Here is a 21425-nt window from a genome sequence, read left to right on the forward strand (position 1 = left end):
GTAATACAACAACTGGCCATCACTAAAGATGCATATGATGCTTGGCATTGTCTTTAATTTCAAGAGCTGTTACTGTACGTATTGAAGATTTCTCATAATGAAGACATTTGAGATAAATCTGACTGCATCCTATTAAAAGGAAATGTGTTGTATCTCCCTTCCCAGTGAGAAAAATGGTAACTTATACAAAGACTAAAGTTGTGTATTACTTAAAAAAGTAATAAAAAACCTTCATGGAAAAGCTTGTTCGTTTTTACAGCAACAAATTCATCTTTTTGTGAATCCCACTGACAATCTCTCCTGTATGTTCATTAAGCAAATGCCTAAAAAGGAATGTGCTTCTGATTCAATTTAAATTATAATTACTATAATAACTATCAGGTTTTGAAAGAGAGGCATATTAGTCAAATGAAGTAACAAAAAGTTAAATTGAAAGTAATTTAACAATAATTTGGAACACCCATTAAAAAATGATTCTCACAATTGGTCAAATTAACACAGAAGCCTCTAATTTCATGGTGGTGTGGTAAGCAATGTGAGCAGAGCGACTGAAAGCAGGATGTGGAAACCCTGCAGTAACAAGACTAAAAAGGTGGAGCTAATTGAAAATAATGAGCTGAGTGGGTTGTCCCTGAGGTCATCTAGGAGAAAACACTGGCTGTGTTCCAAATCGCATATTTTTCTTTTCACTTTTAGTACTTACTGTAGCTGCCCTTAAAAAGGATGCACTGTTGCATGCAGTATATATACAATTGGGACAGACTATTTTGTCATGAAATGTGGCCCTCTTGGTCATATAGCCATCACAGTCTGTCAACATATCTTCCTCTGCACAGAGGATTGTGGCTCAGAAAAGCCAGAAAAGCATGCTGTCTTACATACTGCAAAATACACCCAGATGCAGTAAAATACTGGTATTTTTGGCATACTACATTTGGCATACTTTCCATTGAGACAAACTCAATTAATAACAGAACAACACACCGGCATAACACTGGCAGTTTCTGCCAGCTGAAGTGAGACGGCCAGAACATTTTATGATATTTAATTGATGCATTTATTACCCATTTTTAAAAATTGCGTTGTAATTGTATCATTGTATCATCATTAAATGCAACAGGCATTTTAATGTACCAAAGAGTTTTTAAACGTATCAGTTAAATATCTAATTCTATAATTACAGATGGAAGTACAAATTGTTTTCGGTGGCACTACATACAAAAGAGACAAAGACGACCCCCCCATTACTTATGTAATAATTTGAATGCTCCTTAAAATTAATGTTGTCCTCACGTGTCCACAACATTAAAACAATGCATTTGCTTCAGTATTTAAACAACAACTTGATAGCGCACAGTGAACGCTACATTTCTACATTAACTTCATCACTTTACATTTCTTAAGGTCCTTCAAAGACACGTTTAGTTTGGATTTATGTGTCACTTTTATCTCTCAAATGACAAACTTAACAGATTGTGCACAAATCAAAACCATATGGACCTGTGCATTCAGAAAGAGTCCCGTCTCCTCCCCTACACAACACCTGCTAAACATGGCTGGATTCCCATTGTGCAGACAGCCATGCATCTAATGGTCCCTAATCATGCTCATTAGCTGCTAGCGTAGCTGCACAAGACTCTATACAGCAATCACAAGCTGCACTGTGAGCTATGCAGTTAACAAGATGAACGAAAATGAGGAGCAAGACATGCTGGCATGACTGTGGCTGTACAAACTAAAACCACTCTTTTCACTGTTGTTCCCTGAAAGCATATTTGGGACAAAGTGGAGTAAGCTCATTACCAAAAGCAATATTCTGCTTCTTCCTTCTGAAAGGCTGCATTAACACAGCTCACAATTTGTTAGTGCTGAGGCAGTTATATTTGTCCTTCATAGAACGCAATCTTTATTTAAAATTTAACAATCACAGTCAGTTTGCATTGACATATTTATTTGCTGTGTCACTCCTCCTTGCAGGCGACTGGGAGGTTTAGAAAATTCACGGCAGCCAGCCAAATAGAGATGTAGTTTTTCCAAATAAATGTGGCTTAATGTAGTCAATTTAAGTACTGCTGGAAACACATTTCACTTTGACATCTTTGTGTACTGTGAAAAGAAATTGCCATCTTGCCATCTTATTCTCAGTCATAACAAAGAAGAAGTCTCTATTCAGTCTGTCATTTCCCCAATATTTATCTACTCTGTTGAACAATCTCTCTAAGTCTCTAAACTAAAATACATCTATGTTGAATGTCTTGTGTCAGTGTAAATATTAAATAGCTACTGCTTTATTCATGTGCACCAGTCACATGTGTTCCGAGAAATATAACAATTTAGTATCAGCACCCTGGAGCCTTGACAAACTCAGATGACCATGGACAGTCACAGAAGCATTTGATTATTCATGAGTCGTCCTCAAATTTAGAAAGCTATGAAGCCAAAACAGCCTCTGTGATCTGTCTCATCTAGGCACACTCTCTGCATCCAGCACTTTCACCGCTCCTTGCTTCTTATATAACTCCTCTGACATCACGCTTCTCATGCTATAACCCATGTGTGACAAGTACTCACCTCCTAACCACATTAGAGAGATGCATCTATGACACAAAAATACAGTGCACATTATTGCATTATAATGCATGTTATAATTAATTATATGTTTAATGTTTACCAATTAAAGGACAGACAAAATCTAGTATGCTCATGGGTTCGTGAGTGCAGCAATATTTTTAGTTCTAGTATAAATGCATATTACATTATAAGAAAGATAGAGGAAAGCTCAGCTGAATCAACAGAACAGACAAAACTAGCAAATACACTCACTTGTCACATTAAAATATGTGCACAAAACCATATAGACAGCCAGTGCAGTTTCTTTTTACCTGCCTGTACAGATATCCAGAAGTGCCAATTACAAAGGATCAATTAGGCTGATGACACACTACAACCCAGCATCCTCTGGGGGACGTGCAGACGCTCAGATCAAAACAAGTCCCTGCACAGGTGAATCTCTTCCTCGGCGGCAGCGTGCACACACTCTCAAAAGCCCTCTTCTGCATTTGGGAGGCTGCATGAAGAGTGTTGTGGGTGTGTGAGAGAGAGAGGGAGAGTAGGCAGGGGCAGAGTGTGCGCAGCAGCAGAGGCAACAGAGAATCAGTATTCTGAAGGCACAGATAGAGACAGTGTGGAGGCAGTGACGTGGCTGGAATAATCACAGGTTGGCAAAGTGTCTGAAACATCTGGGACAGAGAAACTCCCCCTCTGTTTCTTTAAACACAGGGCACTTACTTGATGTAGCAGTCACGCCCCTCTCTATTGGTACCCATGTCCCATCCATTGGGGGGTCCCTGTGATGCACTCCAGGTCCCTGAAGGGGGCGGCCAGCCTGAGGATTTGGTCTTGTGGCTGTAGAGGAAGAAAGGGATGAGAAATGAAGCATTGATCAACTTCATACTAAACCATGCATAACACCTATATTATCAAGCTCGGCCTTTATATGATGATCACTAAATCTCACTCTTAAATAATCCCCAAATATTTTTTCTGTCATAGAGTTATTTAAATCATAGTGGAAATAAATGAGTCCTGGGCTGATATGAAGTGATTCAACCCAAGTGATAAAAGAATGTCTGATTCCTGCGTGATAAACAATGCTCCATAGCCGCAGCTCACTCAGTGAATACAAATCTAATTCATTATGTAAGCTCGACACACAGGCAGAGTTGTCATGCCTCAATCTTGTGCTTTATGAGGCATGAAAATGGTTTTATTTCTCGATGTCAGCATATTATTTAAGGAATGTTCTGGTCATTTGATTTAATTGATGCTGAAACAATCTGACGAAGTTTACCAGAGAATACAAGCTATACCAGCTATAACAATCATTGTACTCTATTGTATGAAATGCCAAGCTTTTATTAATAGAAAAAAGAAGTTCTCATTGTACCAACATACCACAATTCTTTGTAGCCCTTTCCCTGCGCTACAAGTTGGCAGAGTGCAGGTATTTAGAAGAACTGTAATTGGTTAAATGTTTTGTGTCTTTTTGTCTGCACCCCCTTCTTGTCTTCCCTTTATCTTGCACACTGGTGATGCTATGAAAGCGGTGGCAGTAAGTTATGTCACTTCAAAGGCTTGTCTGCCGTGTAACAGGGCTCTTCACATTCATTATTCAAAGCTCCTCTTTCTTTCGCTCTAAACATTTCCCCAGTTACTGTACCGATGATAATAAATTGTGTGCAGGGCGCTTGTATCTGCATGAGACTGTGTGTTAGCGTGGGTGTACCCATGAACACATCGCTCCGTATGGGCGCACGTGCCCATTTCACAAGGTATTAATAAAATATTGCTAACTCATCGACACAATGTATGAGCAAAGAGAAAGGTTATAAACTATTCTGAAGCTATTCAGGGCAAGAGTGAGGCACTTGGCTACAAAATAATGCAACTTAAGCCGAAGTGTATTCTGGGTTCAACAAAACACACGTAAGTGGTACTGGATGCATTAAATTATAACAAATTCCTAAAAGAGCATTATGCTGTTACTGGAAATTGTGTTTTTCTTTTGTGAACTACATTTGAAGTTAGGCTTTGAACAAAGGAAGTAATCTTTATTTCTCTCCCAACACAGTGGTGTGTTTGGTGGATATTAGTGTTTCCACATGGATATGGATTTATCTGACCTACAGTACATTAGCTTGGAGCAGGCCTCGCACTGGTGTATATTTAGAACACATTTCCTGCAGCTCAAAAGATGTGTGTGGACACAGCTGGATACTGTCTGACATTTTTGGAGCCAAGTTCACCTCATTGATGAGTCCTATGGTGCCCTCCATTTCAGCCCCTGGGGTAAAGCTAACAGTCTGTTAACATGAGCAGTGTTGGATGTTGCAGATTTACACATTAAAGTCAAGAGTTGCTTGTATTAAAAAGGTCAAAGTACTGTAGCATATGAATATCATTCTATAATTAGAGTATGTCTGCAGAGTTACACCTTTGGCAATGACATTTCTCCAAAGGTCTATATGTGATGCATATGTACTTACAGTTCCAGATGCTGTGCCTTTGAAATATCTTTCTGAACTCAAAATTTCCACAAAATCCATGTTCTGTCATTCAGCAACAATGTGTTTTAATGGCACAGTCATAAACACTGTGATCTTTGATTTCTTTTGTCTGCAGCCAGGAGGTGCATTATGCTATTGAGGCGCAGCACTCCAACGTAAGAGTGGCTGAAAAGGTTCGTACTGGTGGACAGCGAAACTGATCCTTAGCTAGCATTAATAAATCATGCCTGCACAGTCGCATCGGACTAAGTAATCAAGCGCCAAGTGGGCAAGCCATGTTACACAATGCATTATCAGTTACCCAAGAGTCAGAGATACAGGACATCGCATTGAAACTACAAAATACATAGTGACTTCTTTAAATCTAATCTTTAGCAGTGATTAACAAGAAAAAGAAAGTAAAGCGCAACTATAGGAGAGTTTGTGGATGCCTTTTTTACCACAGCAAATAACATCATGGTTTGATTATCTGATTTAGAAGACGACACACAATTTCATTAAAAGTCTTCATTTTGTGCAGTACAGTGGAAGATTATGTGATCCAACTGTATCACTAATAAGTATGATATGTTTAATTGTATCTGCAAGATGTGGAAATGATGACTTCTCAGTCCTTCATAAAAATTGCATGAACAATGTGATCCCGGGTTTATCACAGGAGTTCACTTTCGCTTTCATCCCTCTGAATACACGGTAGTCATGAGACGCATTCTGGTGTGTTATAAAGGCTGAGGTCCTGTTAAAGCAGGGAGTAACTATGCATTATACACAAGCTGCAGAAAAGAAGAGCACATTCAACACAGACAGTAGTTTAAATAATTTAAATTGACAACCTCCATGAGGGCTATATGAAACCACACTCTGGTACCACATATCTGCCATTACGCATATTGAGAATTGAATAGGTGTAATTTTTTAAGAAGTTTTCAGAAGGTTAATTTCTTTGGGAAGAGATAGTGTCATTGACTCATTTGTAAGCGGTAGCCACATTTTAACGTACATTTACTTGCTCATCGGTCGAGTACCATGCTCAACATTTACGTCCGAGAATGCACTTGGCGAGAATCGAGGGAAAATCTTGGACAGGGTCAGAGCCATATCAATATACATTTTTACTTTGCATATGCCATCATTCAAACATCTCATTATTCTCTTCCAGTGCAGCCAGTTTGGCATGTGTGTGAACAAGAGACCCAGTCCCATAGGATTGAATGTATTAAGAGGCTATTTTCATGTCTCTTCTGCATGAATACAAACACAAACAAACGCATACAATCACATTGTCATAACACAGAAATTTAAAGAAAGAATCATTTAAATTGTTGTGAATTTCTTTATTACACTGCATGTTCTGGATATAAAATCAGTAAAAATCGTGGTGCTCTCGACGCAACTATCTACGTTATTACCACTGAACACACACCCAACTTATCACCAAGTTGAATATGAATAAAGCATATATCATTCACTCTCCTTGTGTGAAAGACAGTGAAGGGGTTTCCAGTGTGACTTTAAATACATGCCTCACAGTTCTTTTGAATTAAACGGAGACGCCCATGCATAGATAGGCCGCTAATGTAATTCTGTTTGGATATGAAAGCTGTGGAGAATAGACACCAGATGAGATGACCATCTCCAGGGAGAAGCAGAGCAGAGAAGTCTGCACAAAACATCTGCCCTCTGCTTGACTTCTGCAACCACCACTTTTGGCTCAGATGCGTTGGTCCTTTACATTGTGCTGTCAGTGATTTAGATTTTTTTTCTGACCATGTACAAATAGTAAATTGCTCAATTTCATGCTACTGTTCTTGCCCATTGTGTGACTAATATCAATGTTTTTTGTCCACTTTACATTCGACATCAGAAAAGGAAACACTGTGTTTAGCTGAATTGCAGGAAAGCCCTTCAACTACAAATCAGTCTGAGTGATTAGAATAAGTACTAACACTCTTGAGAATAAGAGTGTCTATTTTCCCCATTATTTTGTCAGAATATTGTATTTCTGTGTTTGTCTTTGGGAGCACTGATATTGTTGCCATGGGCAACTGCACTATCCTGAGCGGCTCTCTGGTGCCTCTATATAAAAAGGGTTTTGGTTAGTTAATCTTCTCAGGGTGGGAATGAAATAGCATCTGGGAAGCTGGCCACCCGCTATGATCCCCCTGCTACTTTACCGTGCAAGTTAACCTCACATTCAACCTGAATCTAGTTTACCTGTAAAACAGAAAAGCAGCATACAGCCTGCTGCAGCACCGAGTGCAGAAAGGAGTTGTGTGTAATTGCATGCACACAGCCAAACACACACAATACATTTCTCATAAAAACTAATGCAAGACATCAGTGTTTTTGTTATTATTTCATTCGTACTCTGCATTTTTCCCAGGCATCCTTTGCTCTGCAGTACGCTGTGTAAAACATCAACCAAATATAGTGATGAATTCACCCTTTGGGCAATGAACAAGACTTGGATTCTCCTTCACCTCATTGTGTTACTCGCTGCTTTTATGCTAAAAGCTCTAAAGGACAGAACAAAATAAATGGTTGCCTGAGACCTCGTCCACCAGCCAGCTGGCTCCCATTCCTGACCCTGAGCCATTTCTGATGTACTCATTCCTGAGAGTTTCTGGTTTGAACGGCTCAGAATGTCAGATCTTTTGGTCTTTGTGTACTCTGATGAACATTTAGGCTAATCAATTTGTGTTCAGACCACTGATTTCCTGTGCAAAAAGTTTACAGTCAAAACATGTCGAATAAAGGCGTGCATAATAGATTTTTTAAGAAAAACACAGCCAGGAAGGAAGTCACGCAGTTCAACTAAATTAGCTTGAACTGTTCACCATCCAAGAAAACGCTTCCAATATCAAATATGAATGAACACAGCTCTTTTTTACATAATGCTGTCATCATCACACAATAACAAATAATCCAGACCTTTTTGCCGTGCTTAGTAATCACCTCCACATGTACAGTTTAGCAACCCTACTGAGTCAGACAATCACTATGATTAAGTGGTAATTGACACTTCTTTTATAAATGTGTGATATTCATGCTCATAAGTATTAAAAGAGTTACCGCACTTCCAGCTAAGTTAAGTCAAAGTTCTACACAAAGATCAAAATAGAGCCCTGTAACTTTGGTAAAATAACTGAAACCTGTTGGGTTTTTTTTTAGATATATGAAGACAGAGGATGAGTTTGCTTTCTATCTTTCTTTGCCAGAGTTAAAAACAACAAACAATGAAGAAAATTAAATCAAGATTATGCTTTTGTTTCTGCACACATGTCTGGGAAGCAGAGCAAGAGACAATGAGGGTAAACGTTCCCTTTCTTGTACATCTCTAATTAGTGGGTTTCCCTGTAGCTTTATCAAAACAGCATCCGGCTGACTTGAATTCTTGCTGGCAGCTTTAAGGGAGAAAGCAACATAAAAAAGCCAGTGTGGCAATCGTAACTCATAATCAGGGACAGCGTTGTGAGGCATTATTAACAGTGACAAGAGTCAGTGACGTTGGTTGTAGACTGAGAGCTGCATCATGAATGCTGCCGTGAAGAGATACTAACTGGAAAACAACAGTCCTGTTACATGCCTGATTTACTGCAGGAATGTTTAAAAAAAAGGGCGCAAGAAAGAAACTGAATACTGATAAGCAATATAATGCTTCAATTCTACAGTAAATTCCGGTAATTGTTGGTCTTTCTTTCTAATACAAAAAAGAAAAAAACCTCGTGAAGAATATGCCATTGCAGTCCGTTGATGACTCATAATTGAAATGAACTGCACTGAATGGGCACTCTTGTGACACACAGTATATAATATAATCATTCCCATTAATGATCAGCTGTTTTGCACCACCAGTGGTCTGGAGTGTTTCTGATGAAGCCAAATTCCCTTGGAAGATTACTGTCCACTGGGGCAGATCAACTCAATCTAGCAGACCCATGGGTGCTTAAGGTGAGGCGTCTGCCCAAGTAATGAAGGAATTCCTCATTGTTAATTGAACGTATACTTCATATACCAAATTATTGCGAATGTTGTGAAGAGAAACAAAGAATACACAAATCACATTTTCAAGTTCTTTCTTACACTCAAAGTCGCCATAAGAATGTAAACATCAACATAGATTTTTTTTCTTCTTCTATTTTATTGTCAAACATCTATGTCAAAGTGTTAATCCTCCTGTTCTGGACATAGGAATGTGAACTTGACCGTTCATACTAAATTACCATGAATACCTCTTCATTCTAATGACCAAAACAAGATCAAGCTTAATCGTAAAGAAGATATGTTGTCATTATACAACCAAATATGATGTTGGAAAATAACTCGCACCTCTACTGTGAATTGTTAATGATCGCCCGTGGCCCTTTCCCAGAAGTGATTTAAAATCTAAAACAACTGCAGTCCATCTTTGTAGTGTTTCAGAACATGTGTGGTTTCATGACACCACATAAAGCAAGATACCATGACTATTGTCTGCAGTATAATAAATTCATGAACTTAGATACAGACAGTTTAGATGCATGAATTGCATCCGCTTCTGCATCCACCCCCACTCCCATTTCCCTCACTTGCTCATTCCTTTCACATTATACATGACTGCACAACTTGCTCCCTTGAGCAATCAATAACTCAGCATTTGTATTCACCCAGCTCCACATGTGATTCCTGTGTCACTCTCTAAATTGTACGTCACAAAACACCACCAGAGAACGAGCAGGCACATACACAGACAGGAACATACATAGCAGCATCCATCGGACTCACCCTGACAGCTTTGGCATTTTCACAAAGCTGAACACATCCATGTATGCTGCAGACTGCAGTCAAAGCTACACATTTATCATCTACTTCACTCCGGCTCCATTGTACCACACTGTCTTTGGCAGCGAGGAATAAATAATTCAGGAAAAAAAGTGGAGCTTCCACAAGTCAGGTGGAGAGATTAGTCCTGTTGTCTGGGCTTCTGCATGGCTGAGTGATTGCTGTGTCCTCGCCTCAGCAGCGCAAATCCACAGCCCATGGAAAAGGATCTGGCAGAGCAGCTTCCCCCGGTTACATCCTTCAAAGCATGCCTCTGTTAGCTGCGTTAAGCCACCTTCATTTAATTTCCATCGCGGTGGAATGATGTGCGGGAGCCGCACAGTAACAACAGCTTTGGAGAGAGGCAGAAAGCGCCAGGAGCAGAGAGAGGGAGGGAGAGACAGGGGTGCCGATGGTAGTGGGAGATGAGAGTGGAAGAGAGAGGAAAGAGGAATGCGAGAGGGTTTTGAGCATGTGTATAGCAGCAAGGGCCACACAGATTACTACTAAAGGAGGCAGCCAGCTCCCAAGAATTCCCCAAAGGCGAGCCTCATCAATCCCCAACCATGTGGTGTTTTTGCAGCAAGCGGGAAGAAGGGTGAACAGGATAAGAGAGATGACATAACCGAGACACGCTGCGTGATGTGCTAAAGTGTGAAAACAACAGAGGGGCAGTGAAAGCAGCAGGAGAGACAGGAGGACCTAATGTGTCCCCCTCCCCAGCTGAGGTTTCTGCCTTACAGCTGCACATTAGGATGCCCATAGTGTACACTTTGTTTTGACCTTTCAAAACAGTTCAGCTGCTAAATGCTTCCCCTCAATGAGGGCACTCGTGAGAGGCCTCCAAACATTTTAGCAATCCGCCCAACACAAACAAACAGAGCTGATGCAACAGTGCTAAAATAAGGTTGTTAGATTGCTACATGCATTATGGAATTTCATAATAGATACTAAGATTCGTGTGATTAATCAAAGTCCAGAAGTGAGACGATGGGGGCTTTAAGTAGTCAGCTTCATGTTAATGGATGCTTCAATGTAATCTCATTGGTATTTTAGATTGGAATACAGCATACATTTTCATATATGTCTCTATCTAGTTCAAAATCTAGGGACATTTCAATGTGTTTAGGAGTTCCCATTTCATTCCAGGGTTAATGGTACACTGATATATGAGCAAGATGAACCTGCAAATCTAAAACCAGACATAGTTTGGCAAAGGGTAACTGTCAATTCCAGCCCCATCTCCAGATGAAGAATCCCCAACCGTCTATTATCTCAAAGAGGAAGAATCACCCTTCATAAATCAAACACCACATGTGAGGCACCTCTATCAAAACCCACCAAGAGCCAATTAGTCTGCGGTCTCCAAGAAGGTTTGCTACTTCTTCGGTGGATCAGTCAGCTTAGATAAAAAGGAACTTCATACAGACAATTTACCTTGTTATCCTGCTCTGTGATGTGCATACATGAAGCACACAGCTAGACAAAGCTGGTTGAATACAGATATACAGTCATCAATAAATATAGCTCAAAATGCCTATAAACTGTGGAACCACACAGTACTCCTCTTGTTCATTTACAACACGGTAGAGTCCAAATAATGCAACTTAAAAAGAGAGAAATGTGATATTCCACACCTATTTATATTGTTAATCTCTGCTGGGGTGCTAACAGAATAAGAAACGCTCTAATCAATAAAAATGTCAGGCAGAAATAGATAAATAAATACAAAAACATAGAATACAAATACAAGTTGAGGAATTTTAAGCTACGATCTGTTACTGCTTCCACAGTCGAATAGCAACCATCCCATATTAAAATGCCACAACTTGTAAGGCTCTGAAGGGTGAGTCAATGTGCCTTTGCTGAGAGTGATACATGCAATAAAGAATGTTGTCACTTCCACTCAGACTCAGATTTGTTTTCTGCCATATAAAATATGCAACTACATGGGTAAAAAGGTGAAGCTCACAATTGTCTCTGACAGGTACTTAAAATCTCTGAACCTGCTAAGAGAGGGTCGTTCAATTGTTTATAAAAAAAAAAGGGAAAGGGGGTGAATCATTATGTTAATCACATTCCAAAACAGTTTAGCTGATGATGCATCTCTTGAAGGGAACAAGCAATCTTTTTTGCGTAGTAAACATAAGACATCAATGATGCGCTGATGAGCGAGGAATATGTCTGACAATTTGCTTGAAATGCATTTGTGGTGTCCTGTGGCGGAGGATAGAGAGACTCAGCGTATTCTGGACTGTTATGTTTGTCCATTTGGGCTTGTGGCCCATAGGTCAACATGACTGGCAGGGGATATTAGGGTCAGAAAGAAGCGTGATCTAAGGAGACTATGGCTGAGGCTTTGACCGATAAAACCCAGCTGCCCTGCTGATCCCTAACTCTGCTCTCCCCCCGAGTCCCCTTTAAAACAGCTGATTTCAGTCGTTCTGGCACACTTGACCACTTAAAGCCCAGCAGTGCTCAAATTTTGCAAGTCCTGCCTTTGGATCACGTTGCTTTTAAAAGCTAAAATAAGCAGAGCATAACCGTTTGCATAAATTGCTAACCATGCTGGATAGCAAGGGCACCAATGCAGTCAATGCTCTAAACTAAACCATGACAACAGTGAACAGAAACAGGGCTGTGAGATCATGTTGTCATGTAAAGTGTTACAATGCAACATTGGGCTGCATTATAGACGTCAGTGCAGTAAGAGATTATGTGTCTTTGTAGCTTTTACTGCTCTCTGATCCCAACACAGCATTAGTGGCCCCTGGACTTCAGAGTTGTGTCAGCGGCCACAACAGCAAACTGCCCTCAGACACCACTCTTAATGTCTATCCGCATTTCATTTGTTTGTGTTTGTCAACGTGATGAGCCACCTCAGTACCTGAACTTTCCCAATTTGTTAGTGCGACGCTAATTATGCCCCTGCCACGGTTGATTTATTCTGTGAATTAAACAGCCTTTAGTGGGAAGTTTAAAGATTTTAATGTTTTTTTTTCTCCATAAATATTCAGTGGTGTGACTAATTGGAGGAAGAAGTGAAGTGTTACCTGGCTAAGTTATGCGATGCCTGGAAAATATTTTGGAGTTGATTTCCCTATACCTGCTGCTAACGTTAAAGAAATACTGGGAGGCAGAAGCCTATGACGTGAGATACTGCCATGATTTTCGACACCTATATGTGCCGAAAATGCGAGTTAAGGATATAGAACAATGTTATTGGAGTTATTGGCAGGTCCCGTTTGGTACTGTACATTCATCCTGCATTCATCCGTTTATCCTGTTAAGGGCTGCGCCGGGCTCAAGCCTCTCTCAGCATGCACTGGGTAGAAGGCCGGGTACATTGTGGATATTAGCCAGTTCATCATAGCACTATGTTTCATTAATTATAAATGAATCCATCGACTAATCAATAAATCACTTACACAAACATGTCAGACTATTATGAACAATGCATAGAGTTAGGCAAATGGTAAATAGACTGTACATGGATTGCGCTTCTCTAGTCTTACAATCGCTCAAAAGCGCTTTACAATTACCTGTCATAATTCACCTGCTCACATTCATACACTGATTGCAGCGGCTACCATGCAAGGTGCCACATACCCACGTGGAGTTACTAACATTCTCACACCTGAGGCACAGCTACGGAAGACGTTCAGGGTTCAGTGTCTTGCCCAAGGACAAATCAACATAGACGAGCTGAGCTAGTAATCAAACTACCAATCCCTCTGATTGAAGGATGAGCTTGCTCTACCACTGAGCTCCAGTCGCCTTGAACAGTCCAATATTTGTCTAACAGTCTAATATTTGATTCACAACTTTACAAAACAAAGAAAAACAAGATTTGTTTTCATATTTGAGAGGCTAAAAACAGCTAAATGTGCCAAGTCTGCTTAAAAATACAAATTGAAAAGGAGTTTTTGGAACCCCTGTTGATTAATTGACTTAGGTAATCGTTGCAGCTCTAGAACACTCCTCTTCTTCTGACCCATGGCAGTCAGTCACAACAACAAACACAAAATCAAGTCTTAGTTTTTCAATAGCCTTAATTGAGTCAAATATCAATTCTTCAAAATGGCAAACAAAGTAAAAAACTTGACTGTCTTTGTTACGTTCTAATACATAGACGCTCATAACCATCAAACATTGTTGTGCAATAACATCTTGAGAGATATAATCAGCTCTGACTGTATTATAAAGTAAGCACAGAACATCAATCCGCAGTACACTACTCACTGAATGACCGTGAAGATGCCGAGTTCATTGTCATCTGGGTCCATTGCTGATGACAGGTCTTTAATGCAGTGTACTTGTCTCTGTTTTTCCTGTCCAGGCCTTTCAAGCCTCTTTCACTGATGTGTGTTCCCGTCCTCCCTCCTGACTTGTAAGTTTCTCTCTGCTTAATTTGGACTTTCCATAGGCAACTGAGCTTGTCTGACTAAGTCATTCAGTTATGATTGCATACAGTGGGCCTGTCCAAGTGCGTGGCCGATGCCCCGGGGGAGGAGACCGAGCTTGTCGCCTCTGCCTCAGTAATGAAATAACATCACATTCCGGGCCAGTGCATCAGAAAACACAGAAGGATCAATGCTAAACAGCTGGACTCCAATGGGTCGCCGTGCTGGTAAAGGCTGCCTCAATGAACAAGGCTCTCGTGGAAAACACAAAAAAAAACTGAGTTTTGTTCTGGTGAAATTCACCTGCTGTGTTTTTTGTATATCTCATATTTTGTGGTCATAGCAGGGGAGTTAAAACATATTTGAGTGTTTTCAACAGCAAAACTAAAACATCAGAGTTTTATCTCGATGGTATTATTTACAACCTTTCAGTATGCAATCAAATTGCTGTATCTGAAATATTAATCTGATCCCTGTACGATGCATTTGGAAATGCCATGTGTTTTTATCATCCATGAAGAGCTTAAAAATTAAGCTTTAATCGTAATCCAAACTCTATCACTAGCTGCCTGCCAACTGTCACCCTTACCAGAGCCAAACCTAAATCCTATATAAACCACTGAATTAGACCTTAACCTAAATGTTATACAGTAGCATTAGGTATTATTTGTATTATTCATAATTGCACACATCTATTGTCATATAATGCGGCTTGTCATTCTGTATTTCAAATTCAATAAATATAGTGTATTTCATATTTGTATCAAGTTTTTTCTTTTGCTTTTTTGAGAGCATTCTCCCATAACGCCATGGTATTTTAACATCATGACAGTTCACGCTGGATTATACCATGCAGACTCTCTGATGCATGAATGGCATACACAGTCTTCCATTAGTTATGAAGCAAGGCACGTGTCTTTGCCTCTGCAAGCAAGGAGAACTGCTTGCATAACACATCCCATGCCTATGACAACTGAAAGTTCAGCTTTGTGTAACAACAAAGACAGTGCTTTTCTCCACAACATTCCTTACTATATATAGTAACGTGCTATTCATAAACGTGTCTCAGTCATTTGTACATGGTGCAGCCTGTGCACATATACATGGCCATATGGTCGCAAGGGAGCGGTCTGTGAGGTTAGACAAAAGCAGACCTTTCTGTGGAATAAATATTGCACATGAATCCATCCAATCATGTGGCCTAACACTCGCCCCTAGGTCCCAGCGCGCTGCATCAGTGGCCTGTTTTTCCGTGACACACAGGTCGCACCACTTAGAGCGGAGCTAGGGGATGTTCACAGTGAAATAACCCTGCACAGTGTCACACGAGCGAGAATCACATTTAGCATGTTGTATTGGGGTCAAAACAGTGATGACTTAAGATGGTGGTGATAGTCAGTGTGTGTTCTTAGACTCCTCTGATTTAATGTGCTGTTTACTGTGCGTGGGTGACGGCTCATCTGTTTCCTAAGAACAATGTGACGCAGCATGCTTCCTTGCAAATTTTTCCGACAGCTTATAAGACAGCAACACGCCATATAAATGTATGATTAATTAGTAAAATAAACAGGGCAAATACAACAAATACATCCCAAAGCTCTAAAATAAATAATAAATGATGTCTGACACTAAAAAGAAAACGATGCAGCTACTTCTACATGCAAAAAAGATCCAAGTACATTTTCAGTCCATCAAAGCAAATATGTGCCTCACAATATAACGGGCAGGAAGTGACTTTTTCATTACTTTATGGAGCAGAACAAACAGAAGATGCAGTCATTTGCATAGAATGATGAGATTTGCTCCATACATAACAGGACAACGCATATAAATAATGAAGGCTACTTCTTAGCTCTCACTAAAGGTTACAGACATACTTGTATAAGGCGCCGCATTCATTACAACAGTGTTATTTGGACAATTTGGCTGCAAATTTGAATCGGAACAATTATCTTTTTTGCCATCACAAAAAAAGTCAATAGATCATTAATCCCAATTACGTAATTAGTTAAGGAAGTGGGAAAGAAACAGATAGACAAAGTAATTATTCTCATGAGAGTGAGATTTGCTGTTTTAATCAAACATTCACATGAAAGTGGAAAACTTAAAGAATCAATATATATATATATATATATATATATATATATATATATATATATATATATATATATATATATATATATATATATATATATATATATCCACACACACACACACACACACACACACACACCACACACCCAACAGGCATGAAAAAAAACTTATACTCATACCATAGACAGGAAGTACACAGAAGTCAATGGCAGTCAATGAGATTGCAGGATATCACATTCCTCAAATCAGATAGCTACTCTTGTGTCAACACACTGCAGAAGCTCCTCCCTGTTGGCCTGGGAGGATATATTTCACAGCATCCAGCAATTATCTGTAATGTGGGAGAAAAATCAATGTGCCCATGGAAAGCTGCTAAGGTCACCAAACCGACATTGCCACTTGAATCAGAAGCACTGCCTTGCTGCAGGCTGGGCTCCAAGCCTATCAGCCAGCATCTGTGAGAACACGCATCATTTGTAATGCCATGAATTACGATAATTATTAGCCTGACGATATGTAAGATAATTGGTTTTTGAATGTGATCATGTTAGAATGGTAAATTATGTCCAACTTAAGTCATCTAATAATATGACAACTATCTTTTTAAATAGAAATCATTTCACAGAACTTTTTTTTTAATTATTTATACCCCGTTCTTAAAAAGAAAACTATTTTTAGCTGTATTCTTGTTTAGTAGTTATAGTTAAATATAGTTATAGTGTAGTTTAGTTTTTATAGAATACTTAAACAAAATAAATGTATTTTGAAATGCATTTATTTTTAGTCAGAATGTCACATTTTCAATCTAAAGGCAGAATTTAAGGTCCACAATTTATAATGGTGAAGTTAGATTAGAGATAAGATTTGTTACGCCAATTTCTATGAAATAAAAAACAGATGGTGTGGGACCAACATGTTTCAATCCTAAATATCGGAAAATGCACAGCATTAAACATTTTCAATAATTTTGGAATTCGTGGGAAAATAAAGAAGTGACCCAGCTTTACACTCACCTTTGCTGCCCTGTTTTTCTGTCCAAACTGCTGCTAAAGCCAATTTCATGTTTGCCTACATTTTCAATTTCCATGTCTTCTCTCTCAGGCAGGTAGCCACAAATGGAGCTAATGGAGGGCAAGCATCAAGTGTGCCTCTTTGTGGGTTGTAAGATCCCGGCAGCACTGTAAGGGGAGGGGAGGCCTCCTTGAAACATTGATAGTCTGGTGTAAATGCTATTAACAGCAAGGGGATATTGAGAGGAATGAAAAATCAATACATTGTGGCCAGTAATGTTTGAAGAATCTGCTACCTTGTGCTTGTCTGACATTCAGATTGCATTTCCATCTCTCCATTACTGCCATTTTTCCCCTTCAGTATCGAGGAGACGTGCTATCAAATGTAAGATGGTAATCAAATGATAAATAGCAGTCACCTATCTGATATAGCTGCACTCTACTAAAGGGGTTGGGAATGTGTTTTGTCTTCACATCTCAGATTTCCGAAGACGAATGCAGTGTTTTTCATGTCTGCATCGAATACATCTACCCCACGGAGGTATACACATGAGCCAGTCTCATTCTCAGACTGTATAGTCCCCCGAAAATGATGGGATGTCTGTGATGACTCACTGAGTAAACATGTTGTATCTCTGCTGTGTTAAAGTAAAGCCTGCCATTTTGGTGAGAGCTTAAATAAAGAAAAGAAGACATACAGCACAATGATGCAACTGATCTCCCTCCTACATACCATATATTATTAAAACGCTCCCTATAGAGCTATGATTTAAGTCAGAATCCAGATTTTTTTCCTCAATATCTGCAACCTAATGAAAGAGAAATAGGTGTCATAAATAGAATGGCAAATGCAACATTTCCAAAGGCTCTTTTGGTAGCCTACTAGCACTGATTCACTCTTTAATGTGTATCATTAAACACACTATGATGCCGTGGGCTCCACTAAGTCTGTGTGTGATAGTACACCAGCACAGACAAGTGAAAGAAAGGAGGCACTGCATTTGACCATGGCTAAATTAAGTTAGTCTAATAAAGCAATGTTCCTTCATATTATATTGTTTGCATAGTTTCAGTATATTATGCAGGGACATCATTATAAAAGCACTTTAAGCAGAACTTGCCTATATGTTGTAGAATAGTTGCGACACATGAGTTTGACCTTAAGAGATTTTAAATGGCTCCTGACTTTCAAAAACAAATACATATATTTGTTTGATGGCATATTAGAAAATTCATGTTTAACTTACAGGGTTACTACAGTAAAATCAAAAACAATTCCATTTCTTTAGTAAAAAAACAACACACTGTTTGTTTTGTCAGACAAGGGCAGATATATACATTTGCAGCCTTGTTTATTACATTCGATTTCTTATTATTGGACTCAAGCTTTGGCTTTTTTCATGTTATTTTGTCCATGAGGCAAAACATGCATTGAACAATTACATCTGTCGCAGTAAATTAAGTTAAGATATTATATGCCTTACAAAAGGTGGAATGTGTTGCTTTTGTTTAGGATTACATTGCATTGTACAGATATTGCCCAGAGACCTAAAAAGCTCCCTTTCCCTCGGTTCACTGCGTTGCAATTAGTTTGTGGCAATATGAAGTATTCTAATTTTGTCATTGAATATGAGAGTATCATACACACCACTAAACTTCAATATTCACTTGCATGAAATTTACCTTCAGGTGGGTTCTGCTTTATTACCTGATTTTGAGGCCCTGTCAAAGTCTTACATTTTTATGATACGTGTACTTATAATTGCATATTTCAAATTCAATTTGTGTTAAATAAAATTACCACACAGCAAACCCGAGGCCGTAATACACTTGCATTGCAATACTGTTACAGTGCACAATGGAGTTGAGCAGAGAGTTAACAGGCAACCAGCGACTCATGTTTGCTCAAGACACCCCAAGCAGCTCAATCTAGTCATAACAGCAACAACCCAGGTAGATTCTCCAAATGACTCATAAGTACCAAACATATGACTCAGTTGATGCTTAGAAAGCGATGTGTGTGTGCTACCACCATCTAGTGGCCCATTGTCTAGAGGTGGGTTTATCACCAAAGGAGGATACTGTCTCAACTCATGCCATACTTACTTAAACAATCATTCACAGCCTGCCAACCACACACAGGCAGAGGTTCCCTATTAATGCCCTTCACGAATAACCAATAAGTCCTAAAGTACAACTGCCCATATGATGCCTGATGTGGCCACAGACATTGTATTTAACATTTAGAAATTATTTTTTTTATGATGTAATCATTCACATAATGTCTCTTACACATTGTTTTTCTACTTTTTTTTGTAGACCAACAGAGTGGTCATATTAGCCTCACGTAGAGAAGTCTCAAAAACAATCTAAATACTCCAACAGAGGCTGCTTTTTTTGCATGTACTCCCCTCAACATCATATATTGACCTTATACATCACGATGAAAAATGACCTCCCACCTACAATATATTGCTGAAACTTATATGGTTCCAATGAAACAGCAGTCCTAACGGCATCTCTGTCTGCACATTGTACAGCTCATTATATTCCTCCTATCAAAATGTGCACTGTGCAGTAGAGAGCTTAAGCTGATCAAGAGGGCAATTCTCATTTGCATTTAGACACATGAACTACATTTAATAAAAGCTTATTATATCAACTTTTTTTATTTTCCATTAGAAGTATGAATGCACAAGAATCAGAAAACAAACACTATTTTGCGAGCTATTCAAAAAGCCCACATTAACATTATGTTCTGACATCCTTTAATTAGTGAGTGGATGTGAGCTCCCAAAGCTGCACGTTTGCCCCTGAGTAATGACATAACGGGAAGTCCGATGAGAATCTGTTTGGAGTCATTCCAAACCTCGCCACCACCAAATGAAGTGGATCAAACGCAAAGCCGCCCTCTTATCATCATTTCCTCCTGTCTGTTTGTTCGACCCTGCATCTGATGAATCCTTATCGTGTCCATACAGTGCTGGTTCACATGTCATGTTATCCCACAGGTCCCTTCCTACGGGCTCTCACAGGAAGAGTCTGCTCCCAGGGCACGACATGCCAAGTAGCTCAACGGCCTTACGGTGAGGAAACATGTGGTGTGGTCAAGAGACAACTGCAGTGGGCAAGGTCTGTTTAATGTCTATATTCTTTATAAGGGTCCCGTTCAATTAAATACAGGTGAGAACCAAATTAGAATAATCAAAAGGATACTTTAAAAGTGTGTTGGATATATTCTGGTTCAGAAAGGACTCCTCTAAAAACATGGATGCTGTGAATCCTTGCAAATCAGAAACTTGCATGTAGCATACTATACTACTACTATTGCATTTTGTTATTATCACTTTCAAAAACACAGACTCATTTACCATGAAACTGATAATATCAAATAACAAGATTACCAAAAGCAGCATCACTATATACATTGAACAATATGCATCTTTGTTAATATTAACTGTGAAATGTGCGTGACTTTTAAATGGTATGTATTAAATCATTGAATAACACTGACTGGGAAAATTTAAAAATCTAAAAATGATATATTCAAATTTAATATACATTTGCAATGTCCTGTCTCAAGTGTATACTAATACACTTGATACACACTAATACACACTAATACACTTACTAATATTATAATTTTCTTTCTGTTTTGTGGGTCATTTTTACAGGTTTCTTTTTCATAAACTGCACGACTTTTTCATCAATTACATTTCTATTCACATTGACTGCTGTGCATGATAACTAATAGTTTACATAAACACGCGCAAACTGTGCCACATCCACACTTAAACAGGTTAGGGTTTTGCTCAAAGGTCTCGGTGTATGCCTCATTGTTTGCTTTGGTCTGTTTTGGGATTAGCATACTAATGTCGTTATTAAAACCATGAAAGTAGGAAGTACTGAGTCAGAGTATGTGGGAGGTGGGGTGGGGTGAGGGGGGGGGGGTCCTGGGACTCCACTTACGGCGAGGATTTCGTAACCTCCAGCATGACGCGCTGGTGACTTGCCGCTGCTGTGAGACGCCGCTGCTCCTCCGCTCCGTTTGG

The 21425-nt window shown here is 39.3% G+C and overlaps 1 protein-coding gene across 5 annotated transcripts in view; it reads right to left on the reverse strand.

Moving 5' to 3' along the window:
• Positions 1–17443, reverse strand: part of frmpd4 (FERM and PDZ domain containing 4) — a 31296-nt gene extending 13853 nt beyond the window's left edge. For 3 of the 5 annotated variants that reach the window (XM_068572785.1, XM_068572784.1, XM_068572783.1), the window contains exons 1-2: positions 9831–10243; positions 3289–3405 (exon numbers count right to left, since the gene is read on the reverse strand). In XM_068572785.1, the coding sequence (XP_068428886.1) occupies positions 3289–3405; positions 9831–9871 (158 nt within the window). In that variant the 5' untranslated portion in view covers positions 9872–10243. Of the gene's footprint in view, positions 1–2882; positions 3092–3288; positions 3406–9830; positions 10244–17376 lie in introns of those variants that run through there. The other 2 variants (XM_068572788.1, XM_068572786.1) reach the window with 2 other exon arrangements.
• Between the last annotated feature and the right edge of the window lie 3982 nt (positions 17444–21425).

This window comes from Clinocottus analis, unplaced genomic scaffold, assembly GCF_023055335.1.
Source record: "Clinocottus analis isolate CAN_PGR_092001 unplaced genomic scaffold, fCliAna1.0.p SCAF_12, whole genome shotgun sequence".
Taxonomy (NCBI): domain Eukaryota; kingdom Metazoa; phylum Chordata; class Actinopteri; order Perciformes; family Cottidae; genus Clinocottus; species Clinocottus analis.